Source organism: Balearica regulorum, chromosome 12, assembly GCF_011004875.1.
Source record: "Balearica regulorum gibbericeps isolate bBalReg1 chromosome 12, bBalReg1.pri, whole genome shotgun sequence".
NCBI classification, from domain to species: domain Eukaryota; kingdom Metazoa; phylum Chordata; class Aves; order Gruiformes; family Gruidae; genus Balearica; species Balearica regulorum.
In genome coordinates, this window is record NC_046195.1 from 20,681,434 (window position 1) to 20,703,752 (window position 22,319).

General features: G+C 53.2%; 1 protein-coding gene across 1 annotated transcript in view; it reads right to left on the reverse strand.

Moving 5' to 3' along the window:
- IGDCC3 (immunoglobulin superfamily DCC subclass member 3) overlaps positions 1 to 21,950 on the reverse strand; it is a 106,001-nt gene extending 84,051 nt beyond the window's left edge. Inside the window, exons 1-2 of the mRNA XM_075764763.1 lie at positions 21,619 to 21,950; positions 10,384 to 10,689 (exon numbers count right to left, since the gene is read on the reverse strand). Of these exons, the coding sequence (XP_075620878.1) occupies positions 10,384 to 10,689; positions 21,619 to 21,685 (373 nt within the window). The 5' untranslated portion in view covers positions 21,686 to 21,950. The remainder of the gene's footprint in view (positions 1 to 10,383; positions 10,690 to 21,618) is intronic.
- Positions 21,951 to 22,319: the final 369 nt, after the last annotated feature.

Sequence of the window (22,319 nt, forward strand, 5' to 3'; positions counted from 1 at the left end):
AACAGAAAGCCTTGTACGCGTTCCCCAGCACAGAAACACAAACACCTCCTGTGTACGTGTACCCACGCTGGCTTTTAAAAGTCCTTGTCCAAGAGGCTTTTGCATACAAACATATGATGCAGGGACCTCCGCCTTCCCCTAAAAGCACTTCTGAACCCTCTGGCCGGTTCCCGGATGGTTGGGTACAAGCTCAAAGGTCTCAGAAAAACCAGACCCACGACCCTCGTGAAAATGGACAGCCGGCAGCGACGCGAGGTCCACGGAGCACCCCGACTCCTCAACTCCGATTAGCCGCAGAGCAATCAGCACCGAGCAGCGCGCACGGAGACAACCGGCCTCCCCAGACCCGCTGCGGTGGGAACGAGCTGCCGGTGCGATAACGAGCTCCAACAGCTCCCAGCAGGGTCAGGGCCCCCCCCAGCACCAGCTCAGCGCAGGCGATGCGCCCCCAAATCCAAAGGGGCTGCGAGGAGCTGGGGAGCACCAACGTCTCCGTCCCCAATTCCTGAAGACACCAGGGCATCGGGAGGGTTGCCCAAGGTCACAAGGGACGGCAGTGGCGGAGCCAGGCTTACCAATGTGTCAACCGCCATGCTGCTTCGGCCAAAACTGTCAAGTTTGGGTGGTTACAAGTAGCGCCCAGGCTCTGTATTTAGGATGTAGACCAGCTCCTGTCATTCGGAGGTGCTGGGCACCTGCCGAGCCTGAGCTCTTGTGAGGGTCTAGAGCAGCTTCTTTCTCCCTTGGGAGAACTATGGGTGTTTTCTCTTTGGCTGCTATTAAAAGAAAATGTTATTTTTGTTGTCATCCTTCAAATGGCCAGTCTGGCATGCAAAGACTTTTTCTCCTCTCTCCACTCTCTTTTTTTTTTTTTTTTTGAGAGAGTTCGAGCTGAGCCCCTTGGGGCCCTGTCTCTCCTCTCCCCCCCCCCCCCAGGCATTAGGATCACTAATGAAAGATGCAGTCAGGACTTTCCCTCCCACCCCTTTACACATTGCCGGGGGAAACCATGGTGAGCTGGACATGGATGCTGCTCCAAGCAAACAAAGTGCCTCGGCAAGTACCCTCACCGCGGCGGGAGCTGCCATGCTGGGGACCAAAGGGACGTGGCCGCATTGCTTGGCCACTCAGGGCAACGTCACCGCAGAGAGCACAGCACGAAAGCAAACCCCTGGAACAAGGCTGAACGTCTCGCTGCCCTCTGGGGAAGATGCTGAGCTGCTGGGAAAGAAACTGGTAATGGGCAAACCACACCAAGGAAGGTGGGAAAACAGGGGACTGCCGCTTCCGCCGGATCGTTCTGGAGGTTTGCTCAGTACCATTAATCTGTTTGGGGTCAAATCCATTAGGTCTTTGCTCCATGGGAATCCTGGGGAACCTTCTTGGCAAAAGGATGCTCCAGTCAATGCTCCCACCTTTCTGCCCAAGGCAAATCCAACCAAAAATAGACGTGATGCAAATGACCATCAAACTGATTTTAACTGGCACAGCTTGGGGACCTGGACATTTGCAACCAGCTCACCCCAAATACACGTTAGCTCTGACTTTTTGTTGTATGTGAAGACTTGGGCTGAATAAGTTTTCTTCAATGCTCAGCAAAGCCATGAACCCAGTTTGCGCACTCTTGGCTTTTCCTTGTCCCTTCTGCTGCATCCATGGCATCCTCCTTGATGAGAATTCACCGTCCCCCTTCCCTCCGACACCTCCTCCAAATCAGCGTTCCTCTGCAGTCTCAGCAAAGCACTGCAATCCCTTGTAGAGCGCTCTATGGCCTGAGATGAGGATGGGCATCATCCTGCCCAGAGAGGTGCGCAGGGAATGCTGCGCCCAGAAGCCACCAGCCAATTTGCAGTGCCATGCTCCAAGATGAGCAATGCGATTGAAGAAACGCAAGCTCCTGCTCCCGGCCAAAACCATCTCACAGGGATCAACCATGACTTGACCCGGCAGATTTGCTGTCCATGCCCTTTCCTGGGCACAGCGGGCAGGAAAACACTTGTTTTTATCTCGACGAATATGCGCAGAAGGATCTATCGAATGCAGCGGAGTACAATGGTGCAGCTGAAGTATGCACACACTGAGCCTTTTCTGCTACAGCAACACCACCGCTCATTTACACACCAGCAGCCTAAAACTATCTCTTTTGTACACCCAAATTGATCCTCACTCTTAATTAGTGCTCTCAGTTGCAGCAAAATTTCATTTGTTTCTTCCAAATGTGGCCTGATCCATTGTCCCTCTCCCGTGACCTGTGAAAATTAGTCATTGAGCTCAGTGACAGTGGTAAGTGCGAAATGCAGCATCAAAGGGACATAATGGGGGCCTCTCAGGACGCACAAAAAACCCCACCATTAATCAAGGCACGCTCAAGAGGTGCCAACTTACTGAGGCATGCGAGTGGCGCCGGTCCCGAGCGTGGGCCCTCCCGCGGGAGGCTGGAGGCAGAGGGATGTGCAGAGGGATGTGCGGGCGCAGGAGAGCTCCCCGCCGCCCCCAGCACCGCAGCCAGGGGAGGAACAGCTACGCCAGCATCACTGCTCCCTGCGCAGATGGTCTCTGCTCTGCAAGTCCCGAGGATTTGCCCATCTGCTTCTTCCAGGCAGTGGGGAATGTCTCGTGGCACCCAATGCGCTGCTTTAACCACATCCGTGGCCCCTACTACTGTCAGGAGCGACGCATGGAACACCGCACCGGATCAGGAAGAAGATGTCAGCATCTCCATCTGTGTTTCCAGAGCTAAGAGGAGAGCCTGCAGCCTCCCAGAGCCAAACACACGCCGTCGTCCATCCAGCAGCACTCTGCACTGACCCCTTCAGCGATCCCAGGACCAAGCTAAGGGGGAACCACAAACAGCACAGGCAGATCGGAGTGCTGCGGAACCTGCAGCAAAATCACCCGGGGAATTACCCCGGGGATCGGGGCTGAGAGCCCTGAGGACAAATCTGTGTGGGTACAAAGCCAGGGCAGCCCTGCCGAGGCGGTGAGATGGCAGCGGGGCAGCTGAAAGGGTAAGGGACCAATTTTAGCTGGTCGGGGCAGAGAGGGTTGTAACATTAGAAAACCAAAGCAGAGAGGTAGATCTCTGCAAAATTCAAACCTCCGCCACAAAACAGCGTGTTTAAACCCTGTCCTGCAAATCCATGTCATTAAACAGAGTAACTTGGACTCGGCAAATCCAAATGACTCTCACTTTCAAGGTCCTGCATTCAGGAGCCCACAATGGAGAACAATGAGGTAGAGAAAAAGCTGAGGATCTTGACGCCGCATTCAGAAGGCCATCTGGTCCGGCCGGCACAGCCAGCGCTGGGAACGGGCAGCATCGTGGGTTGAGATTTAATCTGAGCCACTTATAGAGTGACCTCAGGCGAATCGTTTGACCTCCTTTTGCCTCAGTCAACCCAACTGTAAAATTGGGTTTAAAGCAAGAACCTCTCTGAAAACCATATGCTGTGCCTACGAGGAGCGGGAGCAGACTCCCTTCCCAGCAACAGGGCTGCGACGGCGGGTAGAGCCAAAACTGGAGCGGAAGAGGCGGCGCATGGAGCTGGGATCCAGCATCCCTCGGTGTCGGGGAGCTCTGGCCGATGGCTCTCGCGGGTCTCATCCCGCTTGCCCTGGGAAAGCGGCTTTGGCCCCCGCACGGGGACTCACCTGTAAGATGGGATTTGCAAGGTCTGCCCTTGCTCGTACCACTACTGCACCCAAAGGCTCCCGACATCCAAAGCAGGGTCCCCAAATCCCAGTCTCAGAGCGGGCAGGGATCAGCACAAAAGACACGGCCCTGACAAAATCAGGTATCCTTCTCTACAGCTTCCGTGCCCTTTTATTTATTTACCTATTTTTGCTGTTTTCAGTAACTGTGGGTTACAGCCACGACCAGAGCTTGGAGGCAAACGCAGCCATGCTTTCCTTTAACTCGCTGGATACCCACTAGAGCAAGAGCATTGATTGCTCTGGTCAAATGTCCCCAAAAATCGATTCCTACTCACAGCCTTGGCAATGAATGGCGGCAGAAAAGCAGCCCCCCCTCTCACCTGGGCACCGGCCTTTCCCCGGCACTGCGTGCCCTTCGCCTCTCGGCAGGCTTGCAGGGCAGCGACGGCGCAGATGAAACACCATCCCCAGCTAACGCGGGTCTCCAATAAACACAAAATAGCAACGTGCCCTCCCAAGATGCTCACCGAGATGTGCAAATGATGGCGCTGAGGCAAATCACTGAGGTTCAGAGAGGGGAAACTGAGGCACAGCTGGTGCATGGATGTTACCGGCCATACCATGGCCAACTTGGACCCTTGTAGGGCAGAATAAGAGTGAAAGCCATATATAACTATCACACCATCACCAGCCCGCTGGAAAAACAACCGCATAAGTAGCGGCATTACAAATCCTTAAGCTGAGACAAGCCTAAGCAGATAAAGAGCTGCTCTAGGTGACAGCACCAAAGAGATCCCAGGGCGATGACTGCAAGAAGAGTAAGGTACAGCAGAGACCTGCCCTCCCGAAGAAAATAAGAGAGGAGGGTGGCCCCACGCTTCGAGGAGAGGCTGGAGCAGAGCAGCAGCCAGAGGGATGAGCAGTGTCAAAGGACGCAAGGCTGAGCACCGTGCCGTCTCCACAGAGCTGCCCGCACGGGTACCGGCAGAGCATCGCCCCACATTAAAAAAAAGCAGGCAGCAAACTCGGGAGCAGCCTCGTGCTGCGGAGATGTCAGAACTTCCTCAGCTGTGCTCCAAGAGTTAATTGAGACAAATAACTCAACAGTGCTACCATTAATGAAATTCTTCTGATATATTTCCCCTGAGCTTTCTATAAATGACTAAGTGACATTACTGCCTGCAGTGCAAACCCCCTATATGAGAGATAACATTGCCGGAGCTAAGGTTGGCGCATCCACGTTAGAAGCCTCGCGGAGAAGTGCAAGATGATATTTAAATAACTATCACACTGCTAAGAAATGAGCAGCCAAAAGAAATATGGTCTTATAATGTGCTCAAGTCTCAGGATGAATCCTGGCTGTTACATGCACACTGAAATGCAGTGGGTGGTAAGTGACAAACTCTTTTAATCCCACAAACCTACTAAAATTCCCAGTCAAATCTCTCCCCATCCTCCCCCTGGTGACTCCTATATTTGTACATTTGTTTTGCAGCACACGCAGGGCCAAATACTGCAACAGTACGGATGTGAGAGGCAGCATCCCATGAGCCAGCATGTCCTAGAGGCAGCCAAAAGAGCTGATGGAGGGAAATAACCCACTCACCCATCATACCCATCCCCTGGAAACCTCTCTTTTTGCTTTACTGAATTTCTTTTTCTTTCCTTTTCTTTTTTTATTAATTCCTCATGGGTATTTTTCCTCTCTGAGACTCACTGCTACAAGCCCAGAACTTGCTCTGGGCTTACAAAGAGCCGTAAGCATTCAAAGCACAGACAATAAAGAAATGTCACTGGCATCAGGACTGAGCCCTTCGACTCGGCATTTGAGAAGAAAGGGCATTAAACGCAAGCAGAGCCACAACTGAAAAAGAAAAATAATCTCATTTGTGGATGGAGGAAACTTGGCATAAAACACCAGGGGTTAAACCGCAATAAAACGCAAGGGACCGTTGGCCAGAAGTTCCTGGGAGTAGCACAGAGCCGCAAAGTGACACCAGGGCACTTGCTTTAAAAGCGTACCTTTACCTCCTGCACGAGCCTCACATCACCACGGCGTGTCATCGCAAAAGCATCCCCCTTCCAACTGCGGGAACAGGTTCCCTTCATCTAAGCACAAGCTATAGGTAGGGCTCTGCTGACAATACGGATGCTGTACGCGCACAAGAAAAACCGACAGCAAGCCCATGTGTTTAAGGTCCGCCTTGATGTTTTGAGCTGGGACTCGCAATCTGCGCCCAAACAGTGGCATTGCCCAGGAAATACCTTGGTGACAACTTTGGTGCCACCTTATTTAAACCTTAATTTAAAATGCTAACTTCATAATGAGTGGAACAAAACTGTGTAAAAACATTTCCCACTCTAATCCTGGTTTGATCCCCCCCAGTATGGCCTTCTTTTGTAATTACATCCCTTTGTGATCTCACTCTAATGCCTTGTATTGTGACCCATAAAATAATCAGCCCCCTTTGTCTCTCCCTAATCCTTTTAGACTTCCTTCTTGTCTCTACACTCTTATAAATGCTGCCATTATTTGGGCTCAGCAGCTCTTCCCACCACCCCTGAGCCTGGAAAGGGGGCTGCAGGTTAAACCCTGAATATATTCTGTGCACAGGAGCTGGAACGATGGGAAGATCTTTCCTGCTTTAAAAGCCCCGCAATTCCCAACCTCCTCCCCTAGCCACGCAGCTTGGCAAAGAAACCAACTTGCAAGAGCACACATGCACCAGACCTCCTTCCTTTTTATATTTTGCAGGTGACCTTGAGACCCTTGGCCCGGAGGTCGCAGCGGCCAGCGCGTTTGCGGGGAGAGCACGCTGGCCCCGGGCTGGGCGAGAGGAGCTGGAGCTGCTGCTGTCTGCGGGGATCAATGCAGAGAAAAGACGTAACATCTGCCTTGCCCGGGTTATCAATCCTGCCCTCCCCGCCGGCAGGGTAAGTGCCGTGGACAGTGGGATGGAGGAACACATTTGGGGCAGGATGCAGAAGGGAAGGGGGTAAGGAAACGGAGAAGGGCACAGGGATGTGTGATGCTATGCTCGGCTACAAAACAGTCCCCCCACAGCGAGACACGATGAGGAAAACATCTTTACAAGCCCAGATTTCTCCAGAGCTATTCTCAGATCCCATGGTACTTCAAATATTGGGCAGGTCCATTTTGCCAAGCCTCAAGAAACCTCTTTGGCTCTAAGTTGCACAATTGACTGACTTTCCCTCTTTCCTGTTTTTTATAGCACCAGATCAAACAGGGAAAATTGCTACTCTCGAGCCGGATGCGTGCAGAGCCTGATCCGATACCCAGTTTGATGGTGATTTCCAATTAGTGGTAACTGCTTGTTATTGAGTGATATAATCAATGGGTCTAACTCCACCGACCGGGCTGTGATTTATGATGATTTGGAGCCGGCTCCATCAAATTACAGCATCGGCAAAAAGGGCTGGAAATGCCACGAGACAACACGATCAGAGTCAAGTAAGGCCAAGTTAGGCAAAGGGTGGTGATGAGGAGAAAGGTGGCTGGCCGCGTTTTGGGGAGCTCACCTTCCAAAGGAGCGGACTCTAGCCACTACTATTGCTCGGAGGGTATCCTCATCCACGGACGGCCACGGCGTGCATCACCTTCTGGCGCGCGCAAGGGAGACGCAGCTCCTCAAAGAGACCCGTGAAGACACCGCCAAGCAGTGCCTCCAGAGAACGCCCTGCCTACAATACTGATTTTAATTAAGACAGCTTGGAGTCATGCGAAATCAGAAAACTGTCATTAGGAGAAAGAAAAGATCTGTATTCAATAACCTGATCAGATTATAAAAACATGTTGCATTCCACAACCTTTTAAACTAACACACCAGGGTTTGAACAGACGCAGAAACAGCAAGCGAAAAAATTCCAACCGGCGTGTTAGGCAGAAGGGGAAATGCCGAGAGCCTAAGCTCAACTCAGTCACGCGTAGGCTTCTTCCACACTTGTACTCGTGCAAAAGATGGTTACGCTACAAAAATAGTATCAGCCTGTTTAGCACCTCACCTGCCAATCCACAAACCAGCCAGGATCCACTTCCCTCCGCTGAGCATCTTCGGTTAATAACGAAGACAAACAGAAATTCCCCTGAATTTTAGTTAAATAAATTTAATGAGACAATTTTTAGGAGGAAGGTTTTAAGAAGTGCCCGCTCCATGGGGAAACCGCACGCACCTCAAGCCCGTCGGGGCCGCACGCGCAGCGGCTGCGAGCAGCATATTCTTCCAGTTAAATTTTACTCAATGCCAAACGCCGAAGTAAATTTGAAACATAAAAATATGATATCCAGCCCACATTTCCTGAATGCAAATATGTACATTCCTCCGAGCCAAGAAGATTATATTCCAAGCAATAATACAAAGCCAGGGTCTGTAACGGTGATATGAGACTAACAGCCTGCCTTTGAAGACAGCGAAAAGTGCAGCAGAGCTCTCGAGGGGCTCCGGTCTGTCAGATCCCTTTTATTCCTCAGTAGCACAGCCTTGATCAACTTTCAAGATTTTTGTTTGTGAAAGGTTTTTATTTCTCCTTTGCTTTTGTGTTCAGATGTCAGGCTCAGAGGGAAGAAGAGATCAGCACTGGGATGAGGTTTTACCCACCGGCAGTATTTACTCTGCTTCGCAAAGGTCTGCTTAGCGCTTGGGGTTTGGGTTTTTTTTTTTTCCTTCCAGGCAGCCAGCACCCATTTCTTGGATGCAATGGTCCCGTCATCGCTAAAATGGGGATAATTACTCTCCACCTTTGTTTGACTTGCTTATCAGGAGTTGGGGCGAGGAAAATCGCTATTACTCGTGTGTAACCACCCTGAGACACGGGGGCTCGAGGGTACAGCTGTGATTCATTCTTAGGAGATTTCATCTACGTTTAAACCAAGTCCTACGCACAAGTGCGTGCTCCTGCGGTTCAGGCACAGCGTGGGAGCTCGCCCTGAGCAGCAAGTCACATTTGGCCGCAACATCCCGTTTTATTCCCATTATCCGCAGGCACCTGTGGCATCGAGGCCAGCTGCCCCGTGTTTTGTGCTGGCTTCACCCAGACCTTTTCTCAGGGTTGGCAAGAAACCAAGCCTGAAGCCAGAACAGGGTCCAGAGCATTTTCAACACGATCCCTTTTTCATTTCAATTCACACAAAACTACGGCTACAAAAGGAAACGCTACTCAGGGACACACAGCACATCACATACATATTGATGCAGGAGCCGAGATAACAGTGTTTATTGACAATCTACTATCCCAAAGGTAATTCCTCCGGCTCTCATGTCTCCTGTTTACAGGTCGGAGAAGTTTGACATTGTGCTTGTGCGTCAGCCAGCTCCCAGCTCATAAATGCCAGAGCCGTTCACCAAAAGCGCTCCAAGGTTTAGCACCACAAGACCGACAAGTCGGAGATCCAGCTGCTAATCTGGCACGGACCCAAAGCCCTTGGCTCCTGGACAATGTCACTTCTTACACCACTGAAAAGCTAGGTTTGCAGATGGCCACTTCATGCACTCGGGGATTGTTATACACAAGGGCTGGAGTGTTCCCTTGGTGGGCTGCCAGCCGGCCCCGGCGCTGCGGGGAGCGGGCGGCAGCGCTCCAAAAGGCCCCCCGGGTTTGGGACCCCGGCCCCAGACTTTACTGTAGAGTTATCCTGCTTTGCGCCAGGAAAAAAAAAAAAAAAAAAATCACGGTGCGATTTACAAACGCAACAGAAGTGGTCGTAAGTGGCTTGCGCTGAAAGAAGAGCGGTCGCCATCTCCCAGACACGTTGGAGAACCCTTCAGTATAACTTAGTGAACAAACCAGCATCCGGCCAGGTCTCGGGGCTGTACCGCACACCCATCCTCACACCTGTACATAAATTCCACCTTCTGGTTGAACGCAAAAAGGATTAACCAGCTGCACCTCCAGAGCCCGCAGACGTGCTGCGGGCAAAGCTGGCCACCAACACAGCAGGGACAGAAACCCCCAGGACACCTCAGCTCTGCCAGCAGCCCCGGGACAAACTCAGACCAGCGACCAGAGCCGGGAAGGGGGAAGCCTGGCCGGAGAGCCAGCGGGACCAACCGCTCCGGCTGTGGCGACGCAACAGGACTGCGCAGGGCTGCCCTGTAATTCTTCCTCCCCCACCTTTAAATTTCATTCCCTCGCTGACATTTTCATCTCTCTCCTCCTCCGGGCTCCCCCATCAGACAATCTGTCTGGCGTTGTTAGCCTTGCCCCCAAAGGCACTGCCACGCCGGGTAGTAAATAAGACCTTGCTGCCTCCACACTGCCTGCCTTAAATAACAAAATGAAAGAAACCATGACCTTCAGAAGGTCTTTGCCGACGGTTTGGAAAACGCTGCCTGCCGAGCAGAGCCCAGCCGTGCTGCACCGCTGCAAAGGGGCTTCCAAACCCACCGCAGGGGACACAGGAACCACGGACTATTTCACTGTGTGACTTTAACGTAACTTACCCCTCCGAGACAGGGAATTTACTGCTAGAAGGTGGCTTTTAGTTTTCTCCCCCTGAGAAGGCTGATTAGCTCTTCTTTCACACCTTGACAGCTATACAGATGCCAGCCAGATCCCCACACCAGCTCCAGGTTCTTTTTTCTCTTCCTCCTCCTTAGTCCTCCCTCCCTGAACACCCAGCTCCCACCACGCTGCCCTCCTGCTTCCCACCGAAGCCAGTGCCGCTCGCGGGATTGCCCCACGAGGTGCGGGTGGGACGATGTCCGTACTTACTCGCTGCCTGAATCTTCGCCTTTCGGCTCACCACCAGCCCGTAGTGGTTTTGCGCCATGCAGTCGTACTCGCCTTCATCCGAGGACCCGTCTCCCCGGACCCTCTGGAAGCGGGAAACGTAGAGCGACCCGTTGGCCAACATGAAGGCATTCTCGCTGTCCACGATCATCACGCCATTCTTCCGCCACGTGATGGTGATGGGCTGGATGCCCTCCACCTGGCAGTAGAGGATCAAGGGCTGCTCCTGCACAACGATGTCATCGCTAGGCTCCACAACGAACGCCAGCTCAGAAGAACGGCCAAAATCTAAAACGAAGAGAGAAGGACAGAGTCAGCAGTGCCTCCACAAGAACCAGCGAGAGCCAACTGCTACAGCAGCTAACGGGAGGATGAAAACACTTCGGACAGAGCGGGCAACAATAGGGCTAGAGGGTGCAAGTGTTTCGGAGAAACACAAAACCCTTGGGCATGCTTTGCCTCCCAAGGCTTTGCTATCAAAACCTCTGGGCGCAGTTTCCAACGGCTCAAAGACAGGCACAGACCTTCACGGCTGCGTTTGGAGACTCCTGTGAAGGGGACGGGCAGGCGCACCCCTCCGGTGGCTTGCCAAACCCCAGCTCCCATTCCTACATCCCCTGCAGATTGCCTCTCCACCTCCCCTTGCAGGGGTGCAGCAATAGGCAATAAAAACTTGCATAAGCACGGGGCATCAGCCGTTCCCACCCCAGGAGCAGAAGTTTACACCAGTGCAAGAACTCCGCTCCTCTCCCCCACGTAACCAGGCAGAGAGGGGGCTGCACCGCGCCCCAGACCTGTTTGCGGCACAGCCGGCGGGGGTGACGAGGGACATCGGCAGCTCCCGGTTCAACCGTATTGTCACCGACATCTTCGCGACGCTTCTCCCGCTTGGCAGAGCAGGAGGCTGTTTGCCTCTCCCAAGTAACACCGTGCCCTTCCGTCGCTTTGGTCTCTCTCACGCCGTAAAGGCAAAGGACGGTGCTATGGAGAGCATCTTCTCTTAATGAAGAGCAAGTTAAGCACCGAAATACAAACGCGCAATGTTCTGGCTCAGCGACACAAAAGGTTTCTTGCAAAGCAATTACGCTAAACGACGTCCACGAGAGATAAGTTATTGCAGAATTTGCACCAACAATAGGCAAACCCTCGTTTCCCTTCATACAGATACATCCTAATTTACTTCTTTTGCCAACAGAACGTTTAAACACTACGTCTTTGGCATGTTATGCTTCACTTGGTCCAGCACACCTTTTTAGGGTATAATTTGCCATACAATCATGATTAGACACTACAGAAGATGACAGTAATAGAGCTATTGTTTAAAGATTAGCCCAAAACACACACTGACATGAAAGACAAAAAGCGGCCAAGTCGTATAAATATTTGAAGGGTGTAAATGCAGGGATGGAGGCAAATTTTTTTTTTTTTTTTTTAAAGAGCAGCAACAGAGAAGAAATTTCAACAGCGTAAGAAAACCACAATTTCATCCGAATACAGGGAACGCCTGTCTAACAGGTCTCTCGTGCAACAGCCCCTTGATGGGTGGAGGTTTCCAGCTTTTCCCCTCTTTCACGGGCTCAGGGGGTCTGACTCCGCAGCCGCCCGCAGAATTGGGACGCGGACGGGCAACTTCTCCTGGCAAACATCAGCCAGGGCACAGTCTTTGTAATGCCTGTCCCTAATACGGACCCCACCAAGGACAGGATCCCACTGCACTAGGCTCATAAAAAGAGTGGGGGGCAGATCGTTAATGCACGGTTAAAAAAAAAAAAAAAAGACATTGAGAGACGGCAGTTATCGTAAAGAAAAAGAAGCAAAGCATGTCTGTCTTTTCTGCTCTGCAAACCCACTGAGATTTCTTTCTTTCTTTCTTTCTGTAAATCCCCATTGCTTTCTACGGCAACTTAAATTGGATTACGGGGGATAAACATTGAGTGCAACCTGAGCCGAGGCAGATGGACGGAGCAGACAAAGAAGGCAGGGGTAGTGCACGGCAGGTCAAAGGTACTGCCGTCAAGGTATGAGTGTGTGCAGGGAATGGACAAACTCTGCTTAGTGACAGACACCTAAAACACACACTTTATTAACCCATTAAGTCTTAAAATGTCAGGCTAGCTCCAGCCATCTCCGTGATCTATCGCTCACTGTGACTTCTTTTTTATGAGATAGCCCTGGGGTCCTCTCAGCAAGTTAGACTACAGCCAGCACAAACCCATCAATTACTTTTCTTTTTGTTCTTTTTTTTTTTCTTTTTCCCCAAAAATTAAGGAATTAGATGAATGCTCTGCATTTTTCTGCAAAGTGGCCAGAGTCTCAACAGCACCTACCACGCTGGGGCCCCATTCCCGGAGTGGGCACTCCTGGGAATTAGGTAGGATATGGACCCTCACGTCCGGACTCCCTGCTGAACCAAGGGGGACTTCTGACTCCAGAAAGATTGAACCAGATTTCAGGATTTAGCCTAACGGGCAATCAGGAAAAAAAAAAAAAAAAAAAAATATCCCTAATGAAATAAATGCCCCGTCTTCCCCCAGCTCCCCTGTACTCTTAGATAAAACAGCTTATTATTATATGTACAATAAAAGGAAGAATCAACATAATTACATGCCCTTCCCACAATAGCTGTCATTATAATAACCATCATTAAGGCCTGTGATTGGAGATAATCATGTTTACCTCCATAAACATTCGGTCTGCATCCTAACTCCGGGCTGCGGGAGCAGCAGCAGTGATGACACTCGTAATTAGGACCGGTGCCCTCAGACACACGCCGGGGTGGGGACAGACACTGGCTGGTCCTGGGGTCTCCTCGGGCTGTGGTGCCTCAAGGCGTGACACTGCAATGGACAGCGTGCAACTGGTTTGTAACCTGCAGACACCTCGCAGTGTCCAGAAGCACCCAAATTCCTCCTCAATGGATGTTTATTTTTTCCATGGGATGCTTTTCCGCCCTTGAAGAAATCCCACTGCCACTTTCCTGGGGCTTCAGGGCCAGGCCACCAGAAAACCAGAGACGTGAGGGGAAGCAAGCCCGCTCCATCTGGGGATGGGGGAGAAGCCAAGCTCTAGCTCTTTCACCCCACCATGGGCTTTCCACGTAGACTCAGCCAAAAGTCTCTCTTCTCCCCACATGCTTAGATGCTTAGAGAGGCATACACACCTTTCCCTGGCACCACGGGCACGTGAGACATCCTAAAGCTGCATACCTGCATCGTTAAATAGATAGATCCGAAACTGCCTTAAAAAAATGAGCTTTGGTCCTCAGGGGCCTCGGTATCTCACTCTGCAAAACCCACGGGCTCTGTCTTCCACGGGGTAAGTGTCTGAGTCTCACAAATAGGTAAGTCATTGGTGGCACGGTCGGCAAGAACCAAGCCGGCAAGCTGACCTGAGCGTGTTTCTGCACCACCGTGGCACTGCAGCACAGCAGGTCCCCAGCACGCAGCAAGCTCTGAGGAAGCAACCATGGGCTCTTCCCCAGCCCAAGGTCACCTTGAAGCCAGCACTATTCCCTATGGCCCTCAGCCTCGTGGTCTAATTTGGGGGCACAGAGTGGGCTTGGTGAGAAGGACATCCCTCTCAATGCTGTGCTTCTACAGGGCATCATGTTCCTGGAGGTTTTCTCAAAAAAGAGTCAGACCCTGGGATGCTGCACACCATCAGGAATGGGTCTGAGAATCTGGCCCACAAACAGCCCAACCTGAGATCCGCACGGCCAACGCACAGCCGCTCCGGAGAGAAGTGGGTGCAAGGCATGGTAGAAACTGTGCACCTTACACCTTCTTCAACCCCTCCTAAAGACCCTCCTTCAGCCATTTGGCTGGATGAAAATAAACCATAGGATTATTTGCATTAAAAGTGGTTTTCAAGGACCAGGGATGTTTCCAGGATTGGCAACGTGGGGCTCCAGGTCTCAAAGGCTGATTCGGAACGCAGAGCCCTGCCTCCCCGGGATGCTCAGGATGAGAGACAAAGGGACCGGGCCACTCACAGAGGAATGTCCATGGTGGGACAAGAAGGCTCCTGGTACAGCAAGGAGCATTTGCTGTAGAGGTCAGCTCAGACGGGGCAGGGGGAGAGCACGTACGAAGCAAGGAGGTAACGAGGGAAGAAAGGGACCCAACGCCGTTGGCATAAATAACTGATTGTAGTTAGCAGCGAGGCACAGAAACGATGCTGCAAAGTTGGAAGTAAACGACACTCCGAAGGCACATGGAAACAGTAAAAGTGCAATTAACTGAGAGAGACAGAGAGGAAATCGCCGCGGCCGTCTGCATTCACTCGGGGAGTCCGAAAGCCCCATCCCTCTCCAACAGCCGGCTGCGTATCCGAGCCCAGCTCATCCCACACAACGTCCCGGGTACCTCCCGAAATGGACTGCGAGGCAGGGAGGCTCACAGCCGCTCTCTGCTCGATGCAGAAACCGTAAAACTTGGCTCACGGCAGCTTGAGTTTGTAGTTAGAGGCAGGGCTGAACAGACAGCTTGTCTTGACGCCGGCAGGCTGCGCCGGGGAGAGCGCGAGGGAAAATTGCTTGGCTTTCTGCAAAAGGATGGAGGGAGGGAGCGTTATTAGCTCTGACATAAAGGCCACAAGAAAATTATTGGAAACCTCATTCTACTAGTCCCCTTTTGAGAAACATTTACCATCTCCCTGAGCAATACAATATGTGACTATATGTGCAAATATTTAACAAAAACTACTTCCCCTATTGATCAAGCAGACAGGCATACTCAGGGAAACCAATTAGCACTTGTGCTTTTGAACCGAGAGATTTATTTAGTGCTGAGAAAAAGAACTTTGAATTAATGGGAAGCTTAAAAGACACTTTGAAGTACATTTAAAAAAAAATAAGTTTAATTATTTTTTACTTGACACTGTGATTCATGTTCAAAGCTTCAAAAGAACTTGCTCACACTCTAGCATTGTCCTTTTCCATTTGGGAAACACGATTTTGGCTTTCCCCCCCTGTGCTTCTGAAAAATACAGCAGCTAATCTCACTCCTCTAATTAGAGGTGACATCCATCGCAAAGGACCTCAGTCACATCACGGCTCATCCTCCTGGACCCTCTCCAGACCCACAGCCAGTGGGGCCATCCCTGCCCCGGCAGCACGCGGTCCCGACAGATGAAGCCCGTATTATTCCTCCCGTTCTAGACAGGGAACATTAATCACGGAGAGATGAAGTGACCTGCCAAGGGCCCGCTCTGAGCTCGTGGCAAGGCGAGACATTGCAGGAGCAGTCAGGTCCACCCGGCAGCATCACCGGGAGCACCGGCGAGGAGACCGAGGCAGCCCCAGCTCCTCTCTCACCACACCGACAGCACAACTTCCACCCGCAAACTGCCTCTCACGAGCAGAAGTTTGCCCTCTCCTGATTTTACCGTGTTTGTTCTCGGCATAACAACGAGCAGCGACCCACCGGCGAGTCGTACCACCACCCAGGATAGCCACTCCGGTCCCGCTTCAAAAAGAAGATGCCCCTGGAGTCCCACGAGCCCAGGACCAGAGGTTTTTATACTGGGATGCAGGTTAATATCAGGACCAAAAACCCGGGTGCAGGTGGGGACAGCCCTACAAAAGACGGCTCCTGTTTCTTCGGTGGTGTTGTGGGGGTTTTTTAAACCCTTCTGCAAAGGAGAGGATACGGAAGGAAGAGTGATCTGGACCTGAAAGATGTTCTGCAGATTATAACAGGTTTCAGGCTGATGAAATTGGCCACCTGAAAATCCAGCTGGTGCCACCTTAAATCTCCTTGAGGCTGACCTAGACCCTAAGGAGAAAAGCACTACACCGCAGTAAAGTGCAAATTGGCTCTTTAGGGCATCCAGAAAAATTTACATTTAAAGAAGAGGAGAATAGGCTGTAACAGGCCCAACATCTTGCTGGCAGTAAAGTTTACTAGCTCAGAATTTTTTATTCCCTTTCCTTTCGGATGGGAGGTTATATAAAGCGATTTTTCCATTAGGGCGCATAAACCACATCCACTCGTTAAGCGATCGCAGGAGGTCTCTGTCGAGGATAACACGACCTCTCGGCCACCCGATGCGGAGCCCAGAGACATGCCCGGCATCACTGCCCTCGGTGGGGGCACAGATTTTACCTGAGGAAGGCAAACACAGCCCGAAGAGCCAGAGAAGTGGCCCCAAATAATTTTCAGATGTTCAAGACCAGACTGGGAAAATCCCAGGAGGTCGCTTGTTAAACACAGCGTGGAAGCTGGAAGCGTTCACAGCACAAAGACCCTTTCCAGGACAAGCTTGGAGTCCTTGTGGGCTCCCCCAGGTCTGAAGAAAGCGGGGTGCAACCTGTTGGTATAGCTGGGAAGGGCAAAGACCTTCTCAGAGTTAATTGCCCGCAGTAGCTCCATCCACAGTGAGGCGTCCAGAGAGCGCGGCAGCAGCAAGCCGAGCGTAGGATGTGTTGTTATTTGCATTCCCCACGTGTTTCACAGCCCTGACCGGCTCGCAGTCTCACCGCTGAAGGCATCGGCGATACAAATACAGAGCAGGAAACAACCGCGCACGAGAGGACGGCAAAGGCGGCGGCCAAGATGGGAAACGCCGTGCCCAGAGCCGGGGTCCCTGCAGGCTTCAGCCCCCAAGGCCGCTCTAACGCCGAACGGGGGTTTCTGTCCCCTGACTCTGCAAGAAAGCAGCCCGGAGGCGGCCGTCCCCATGGCCGGTGCCTTGCACGGACCCGGCAGGGCACAGACCGGCCACGTGGTACGTAACGATGCTCGCGGATCAGAGGCACGGCGGCTGGGAGAAGCACGAAGGCGTGAGGCTGCCGAGATTGCCGCAGGCACCCTGGCATCGCGGTGCCAAAACCACCAGCCAGCACAGCCCTGTCACCCAGCCCCTGAGAGTCAGCTCGAGTAGCGGCGGCAGGACTGGATGGCGTGCAAGGAGAGGAAAGGCAAGGTCCTTCTGGGGGAAGAGAACTTTCTGTGCACATTAAAACGTTTGAAACTCTCAATTGCATCCAGGGGATTCAAAGGAACCACAGCACTCTCTCCTCCCTGCCATCCCCTCCGCCTTACCACCTCCCACCCTGAAATCCAGGATGAAGGAAAGCATCACTGAGCACCGCACCGATCCCTGCTTGCTCCAAAACCAGAGCCATTTCAACGAAACACCGACGCTTCTCTCCCTTTTCACGTACTCTCAGGTTTCGGCGGCAAAGACCCTTTTGCAAAAGCATCTTCACAACTCAGCGGAATCACCGGCCACAACCCGCATCCTCCCGACTTGCCATTAGCTTCATCAACACAATCGCATGCGCAGGAACAACGACAACAACAAAAACAACAAAAAAGGCAGCAAATCCTTGACTCTGCTCTGAAACCGGTTTTAAATTACCAAGGCAGGAGCAGGTCTAGGTTGTTAAGTGACTGGGCTCCTCTCGAGTGGAGGGTGCGATACAACGGTGACATTTGATATAATAGCAAGGCCAGATCAGTCTGCTGTCTGCTTTTCTCAGTTCGCTTGCCTGTTTGCCTCTCTCTTCTCTTAAAAGTGCAATTATTGACATGTTCGCCTCCTTAACCATCAGTTTTATATGCTTGCCAATGACTCCTGAACATGTGTAAACAATTATTTTTATTTTCTTGCAAAACCAAAATGTTGCATATTCTTTTGGATGAACGGACTTGGGTAGATTTTCATGAGCCCTGCTACATAATTTATTAGTTTCTAAACTCTGTAAAACTAAAAGCTCCAGTAAAGTTCAAATAAGTTTGTGATTTCAAAGTAATTTTGAACGGACTATTCCTGTTCCTGCCCAACCTTATTGGGTTGATTTAAATGGGAATTCTTAATCTGCAAAGGGGGGTTCCTGCATTGCTTTGTTAGATCAAATAAAAGGACAATATCCGGGGTCAGAAGCCCAGGAGCGCAAAGCATGAAATATCGCGGGGGGGGGAAAAGGGGGGCACAGAAAAAAGCTTCTTCTGTCCCAGAGCTGTTGCAGGCTGCAGAACGAAGCGCATGGTCTGCTCGACCGCTCGCTGCTTCGGGGGGAAAAGCCAGGGCCGGCAGCGGCTTCACACGAGCTGCACTGCACGCTGCTCCCCGTGCCGCAGCCCCGCGTCGGGGCCCCATCCTGCTCCCGCCGGAGCCAGCGCTGGATCCTAACGCTCCGGCGAGGCCAGCGAGGCGGGTCCGGCCATCCCAGCGCGGCGGAGAAAGACGTTTCAAGGGACTGGGATGGGGAGATGCAGGGGGAGCAGCGTCCCAAGGGTTTGCGAAGCAAGCGGCTGGCGTTGCACGGGGGCACGGCTTGGCGCTTCACACACTGCGACATGGGAATCTCCAGAAACAGGGAAATCAGAGAAAGAAAAGTTCAGAAAAGAGGGAGAGAGGCTTTCTCATTTGCACACATAAAACGAGAGCAGTTTTGCAGCTCCCTGCCAGGCAGTACTGCTCCGGAGCTGCTCCACGCTGGCCCGTGCCGGGGTGATGGAACCGGGGTACATGGGCCAAAACCGGGACTGAGCAGGAAAGAGAGGAGCGGGGAACCGGGCTGTAATCTTGGATCCGGGACCCTCTGCCACTGCCAGCTCCTAAGCGAGTGCCGGAGCTTGTGCCGTGCAAGGTCCAGAGCCAGACAGGTAATGAGAAGAGGAACAATTAGACTAGGTTAGGACTTCTAACTCCCCCTACGGGGGGTGTCAGGATGGATCAGGAGGGGACCAACCCGCCCTACTCCCCTCTCTATCAGCTGGCTTTTAAATACTTCAGTGAGAAGGTTAGGTTTGGCACCGCGGTGGCCCCGGTAGACGTTGGCGTGCCGCTGGCACGGGTGGCTGCACGCTCGCACCCCTGCGTGAGCTTCGCACCCAGCGCCGGTCCCAAACGTGGTGCACAAGCGACCGCCCCGTTTCACAGGCTGCCTGCTGCGTCCAGCACGCGGGAAAACCACGTCCTGAGATTCTCCTGTTGAACCCCCCGAGAGAGACGAAGCCCAAACGTGGGCTTGGATTTCATATAGTGTCTCTGAGTGTTACTGGGGAAATGATACCTGATACCCTCTATGTATATTAAGAAAAAAAGATGAGGTATTACACCAACTTGGGAGAAAGCAATCCTTTTTTTGCATCTAAAAAAAAAAACCAAACCAACAAAGCCACACAGAGCAGGAATTAGTGAAAGCTTATAGCTTCAATAATTCAGAAGTTAAGCCTACTTAAATATAAATGACGATGTTTAATTCCAAGGCTGTTACTGAGCAGAGCCGGGGAGCCTCTCGTATCCTATGCCTGCCTTTGAATGCCGGGCTCAGCAATAACAGACAAAAGCTGTCCACCACCCAGAACAAAGAGCTCCAGGAAATTAAAAAAAAAAAAAAAAAAAAAAGAAAGAAAGAAAATAGTGTCTCACTGCTGAGCCCACTCCAGCGCGCTGACCAGCAGCTCCCAACGCCTCGTTCGCAGTCGCCAGGCCAGCATTTTGGGGAGTTTGAAAACCGCAGGGGTGGGAGCGGAGCATCCCGTCCCGTGCAGCGCGGCACCGCTCCGACGCTGCATCCGTCCCCGCGGCGAGGCTTTCTGCTCCGGCGCTGACTGACACCGACGCGGGAGGGTTTATTAAATTCAACAGAGCGCAGCAACGCGTTACCTCGCTGTCTCTGAGTGTATAAACCCACCAAGGCGGGGGGGAACCTCAGAACAGAAAAACTTTTAAAGTTCAGCCAAGCACTCTTAAGCGGGGCCAGAAAAACACACCCCAAAGTCAGGAGCCACCGACCTGCCAAGTCACAGCATAAACAAACACACGGGGCAATTTAGACAGCAGCAGGCGATAAACTAGACACAAACTCAACTTCCTAAAGTTTTGCTTTCAAATATTCGCTTTTTTCCTTTCCTTCCCCAAAAAAGAAGTACTTTTTCAACCATCCTCATTGCACTGCTACATACCCAGGAATCCCAACAGAGTAACGAGACCCGACTCGTTACATCCACTTCACGGATAACTTCTATTTTCTGTGAGTTACACTGGCTTCTCCTCCTTGCTGTGGCTGCTACGAACCACATGGCGAGATTTATTATGGGAATAGCCCACTGCCTGGTTTCCTAAACACCCCGGCAGCTAATCTCTGATTAATCTAACACACGTTTTTCTCCCTCTGACCACGCTGGGCTGCTTGCATATTTTTTAAACTATTCCTACTTTTCATCAGCTTTCAGGTTTCTAAGCGAAGAGGGGCCACAGAGATATTTCGCTGCAGAAAGGCATCTTTCCAGGTTAGACCCATGCTTAAGCAGCATCGCCAGCAGAAGGAAACCATTGCAATTTATCAGCAGGGCATGTGCACAGTAGGTCCAAGGAAAAATCCCTTTGATGTTTTTTGTAGTTTGGCCCTGGTCCGGTGGGTGATGTTACCGGTTGTGGCTGTGAAGCAAGCCAGGCGTTACAGGAGAGCACAATACTTGTAGGTTCAAAGTAGCTCTCCATCATCCCTGCAACTTGCAGCCCAACAGCTCTTTCTGTAGCTAACGCCTTTGCTGACAAACACAACCTCTCCCGCTCACGTTGCCGGTGATGATTTCGGGTCCGGTCCCTGAGCGCGGATGCCCAACCACGCCGCTGCCACGGCAGCCACCCCAATCCCTCCCCGGCGCTGGCCAGGGGGGCGAGGGCCCCACAAACACCATGGTCCCCTCCCCGGAGCCCCCTGCGCAAGTGGGGTTTCCAACTGCGAACACAGCTTTGGGGGGACACTTGGGGCTGTCCAAGAGAAGGCGTTGGACGGGCTGATGTCGAAGTCTTGCAGCCGAAAGCCGTGACCCCAACGCGCCTTCCCGGAGGGACGAGGGATGCTGACACGGCGGGTGACACGAACAGCCGTGGCCGTGCACCCCCGCGCTGCACAGGCGGACACACGCCTGCCGGAGCCGCGCTCGGTCCCTCCCAGCCCCCGGAGCTGTTCGGCTCCGTTCAGCCCCCACGGGGGCCCGATGCCACGGGAACGGGCTGGGAGGGACCGGGAAGGCGTGCGGCGTTGGGACCGCCTGGGGACGAGCCGCGGGGCTGGGAAGGGACGCGGGGGGATCGAGGACGAGCGCGGCCCCGGCCACCACCGGGGTGATGGAGGGATGCGGAGTACGGGAGGGACCGCGGACGGGACCGACCGAGCGAGGGGCGAGGGCGGCGGGGAGCAGCGCCGGTAGGTCCGTCCCCCCCCCGCCCGCTCCCCAAGCCCAGCCCGGCTCTTACCTCCGCGGCAGCCGAGCAGCAGCAGCCCCAGCAGGCAGGCGGGCAGCGCGGAGCCCGGCGGAGCCATGGCATCCCGGGCGGGCGGGCTCGCCTCCCTGCGCCCCACGGGGAGGGAGCAGCCCGCGCAGGAGGGAGGGAAGGAGGGAGGCGAGGCGCGAACCACCCCCCCAGCTGGCGGGGGTGGGGAGGAGGAGAAAGAGGGGGAGGAAAAAAAGGGAAGGGGGGGAAGGAAAAAAAAAAAAAAAAAGGCAAAAAGCGGATTTCAGCGCTGCTCCCCTCCGCGCGAGCACGCCGCCGCGCCGGGCGGGCGGGGGGGCGGCGCTGAGGGAGCGGGGCCGCGGGCGGGCGGGGGCGGGCGGGCAGCGCCTTGCGCCATCTTGCGCATCCGCCCGGGCGCCGGCAGCGGCTCGGAGGGTCCGGCCGGGCTGCGGGAGCGGGGTGGGGGGGCGAGGGGGCGGTCCGCCTGTGGGGCAGCTCAGCGCCCGGGGTCCGCGGGGACTGTGCCCGCACCCTCGGCGGGGCTCCCCTCGGCCCAGCCCTGTGACCAGAGCCCCCTCAACGGGGCCACTTCATGGGTCTCCCCTCACTGGGGCACCTCACAGGTCTCCCCTCAGCAGAGGCCCCTCTTGGGTCTTCCCTCCCTGATGCTGCCTCATGGCGTCCCTGCAGCCCAGCCCCACAGGGTGCTGTGGGCCCCCCCA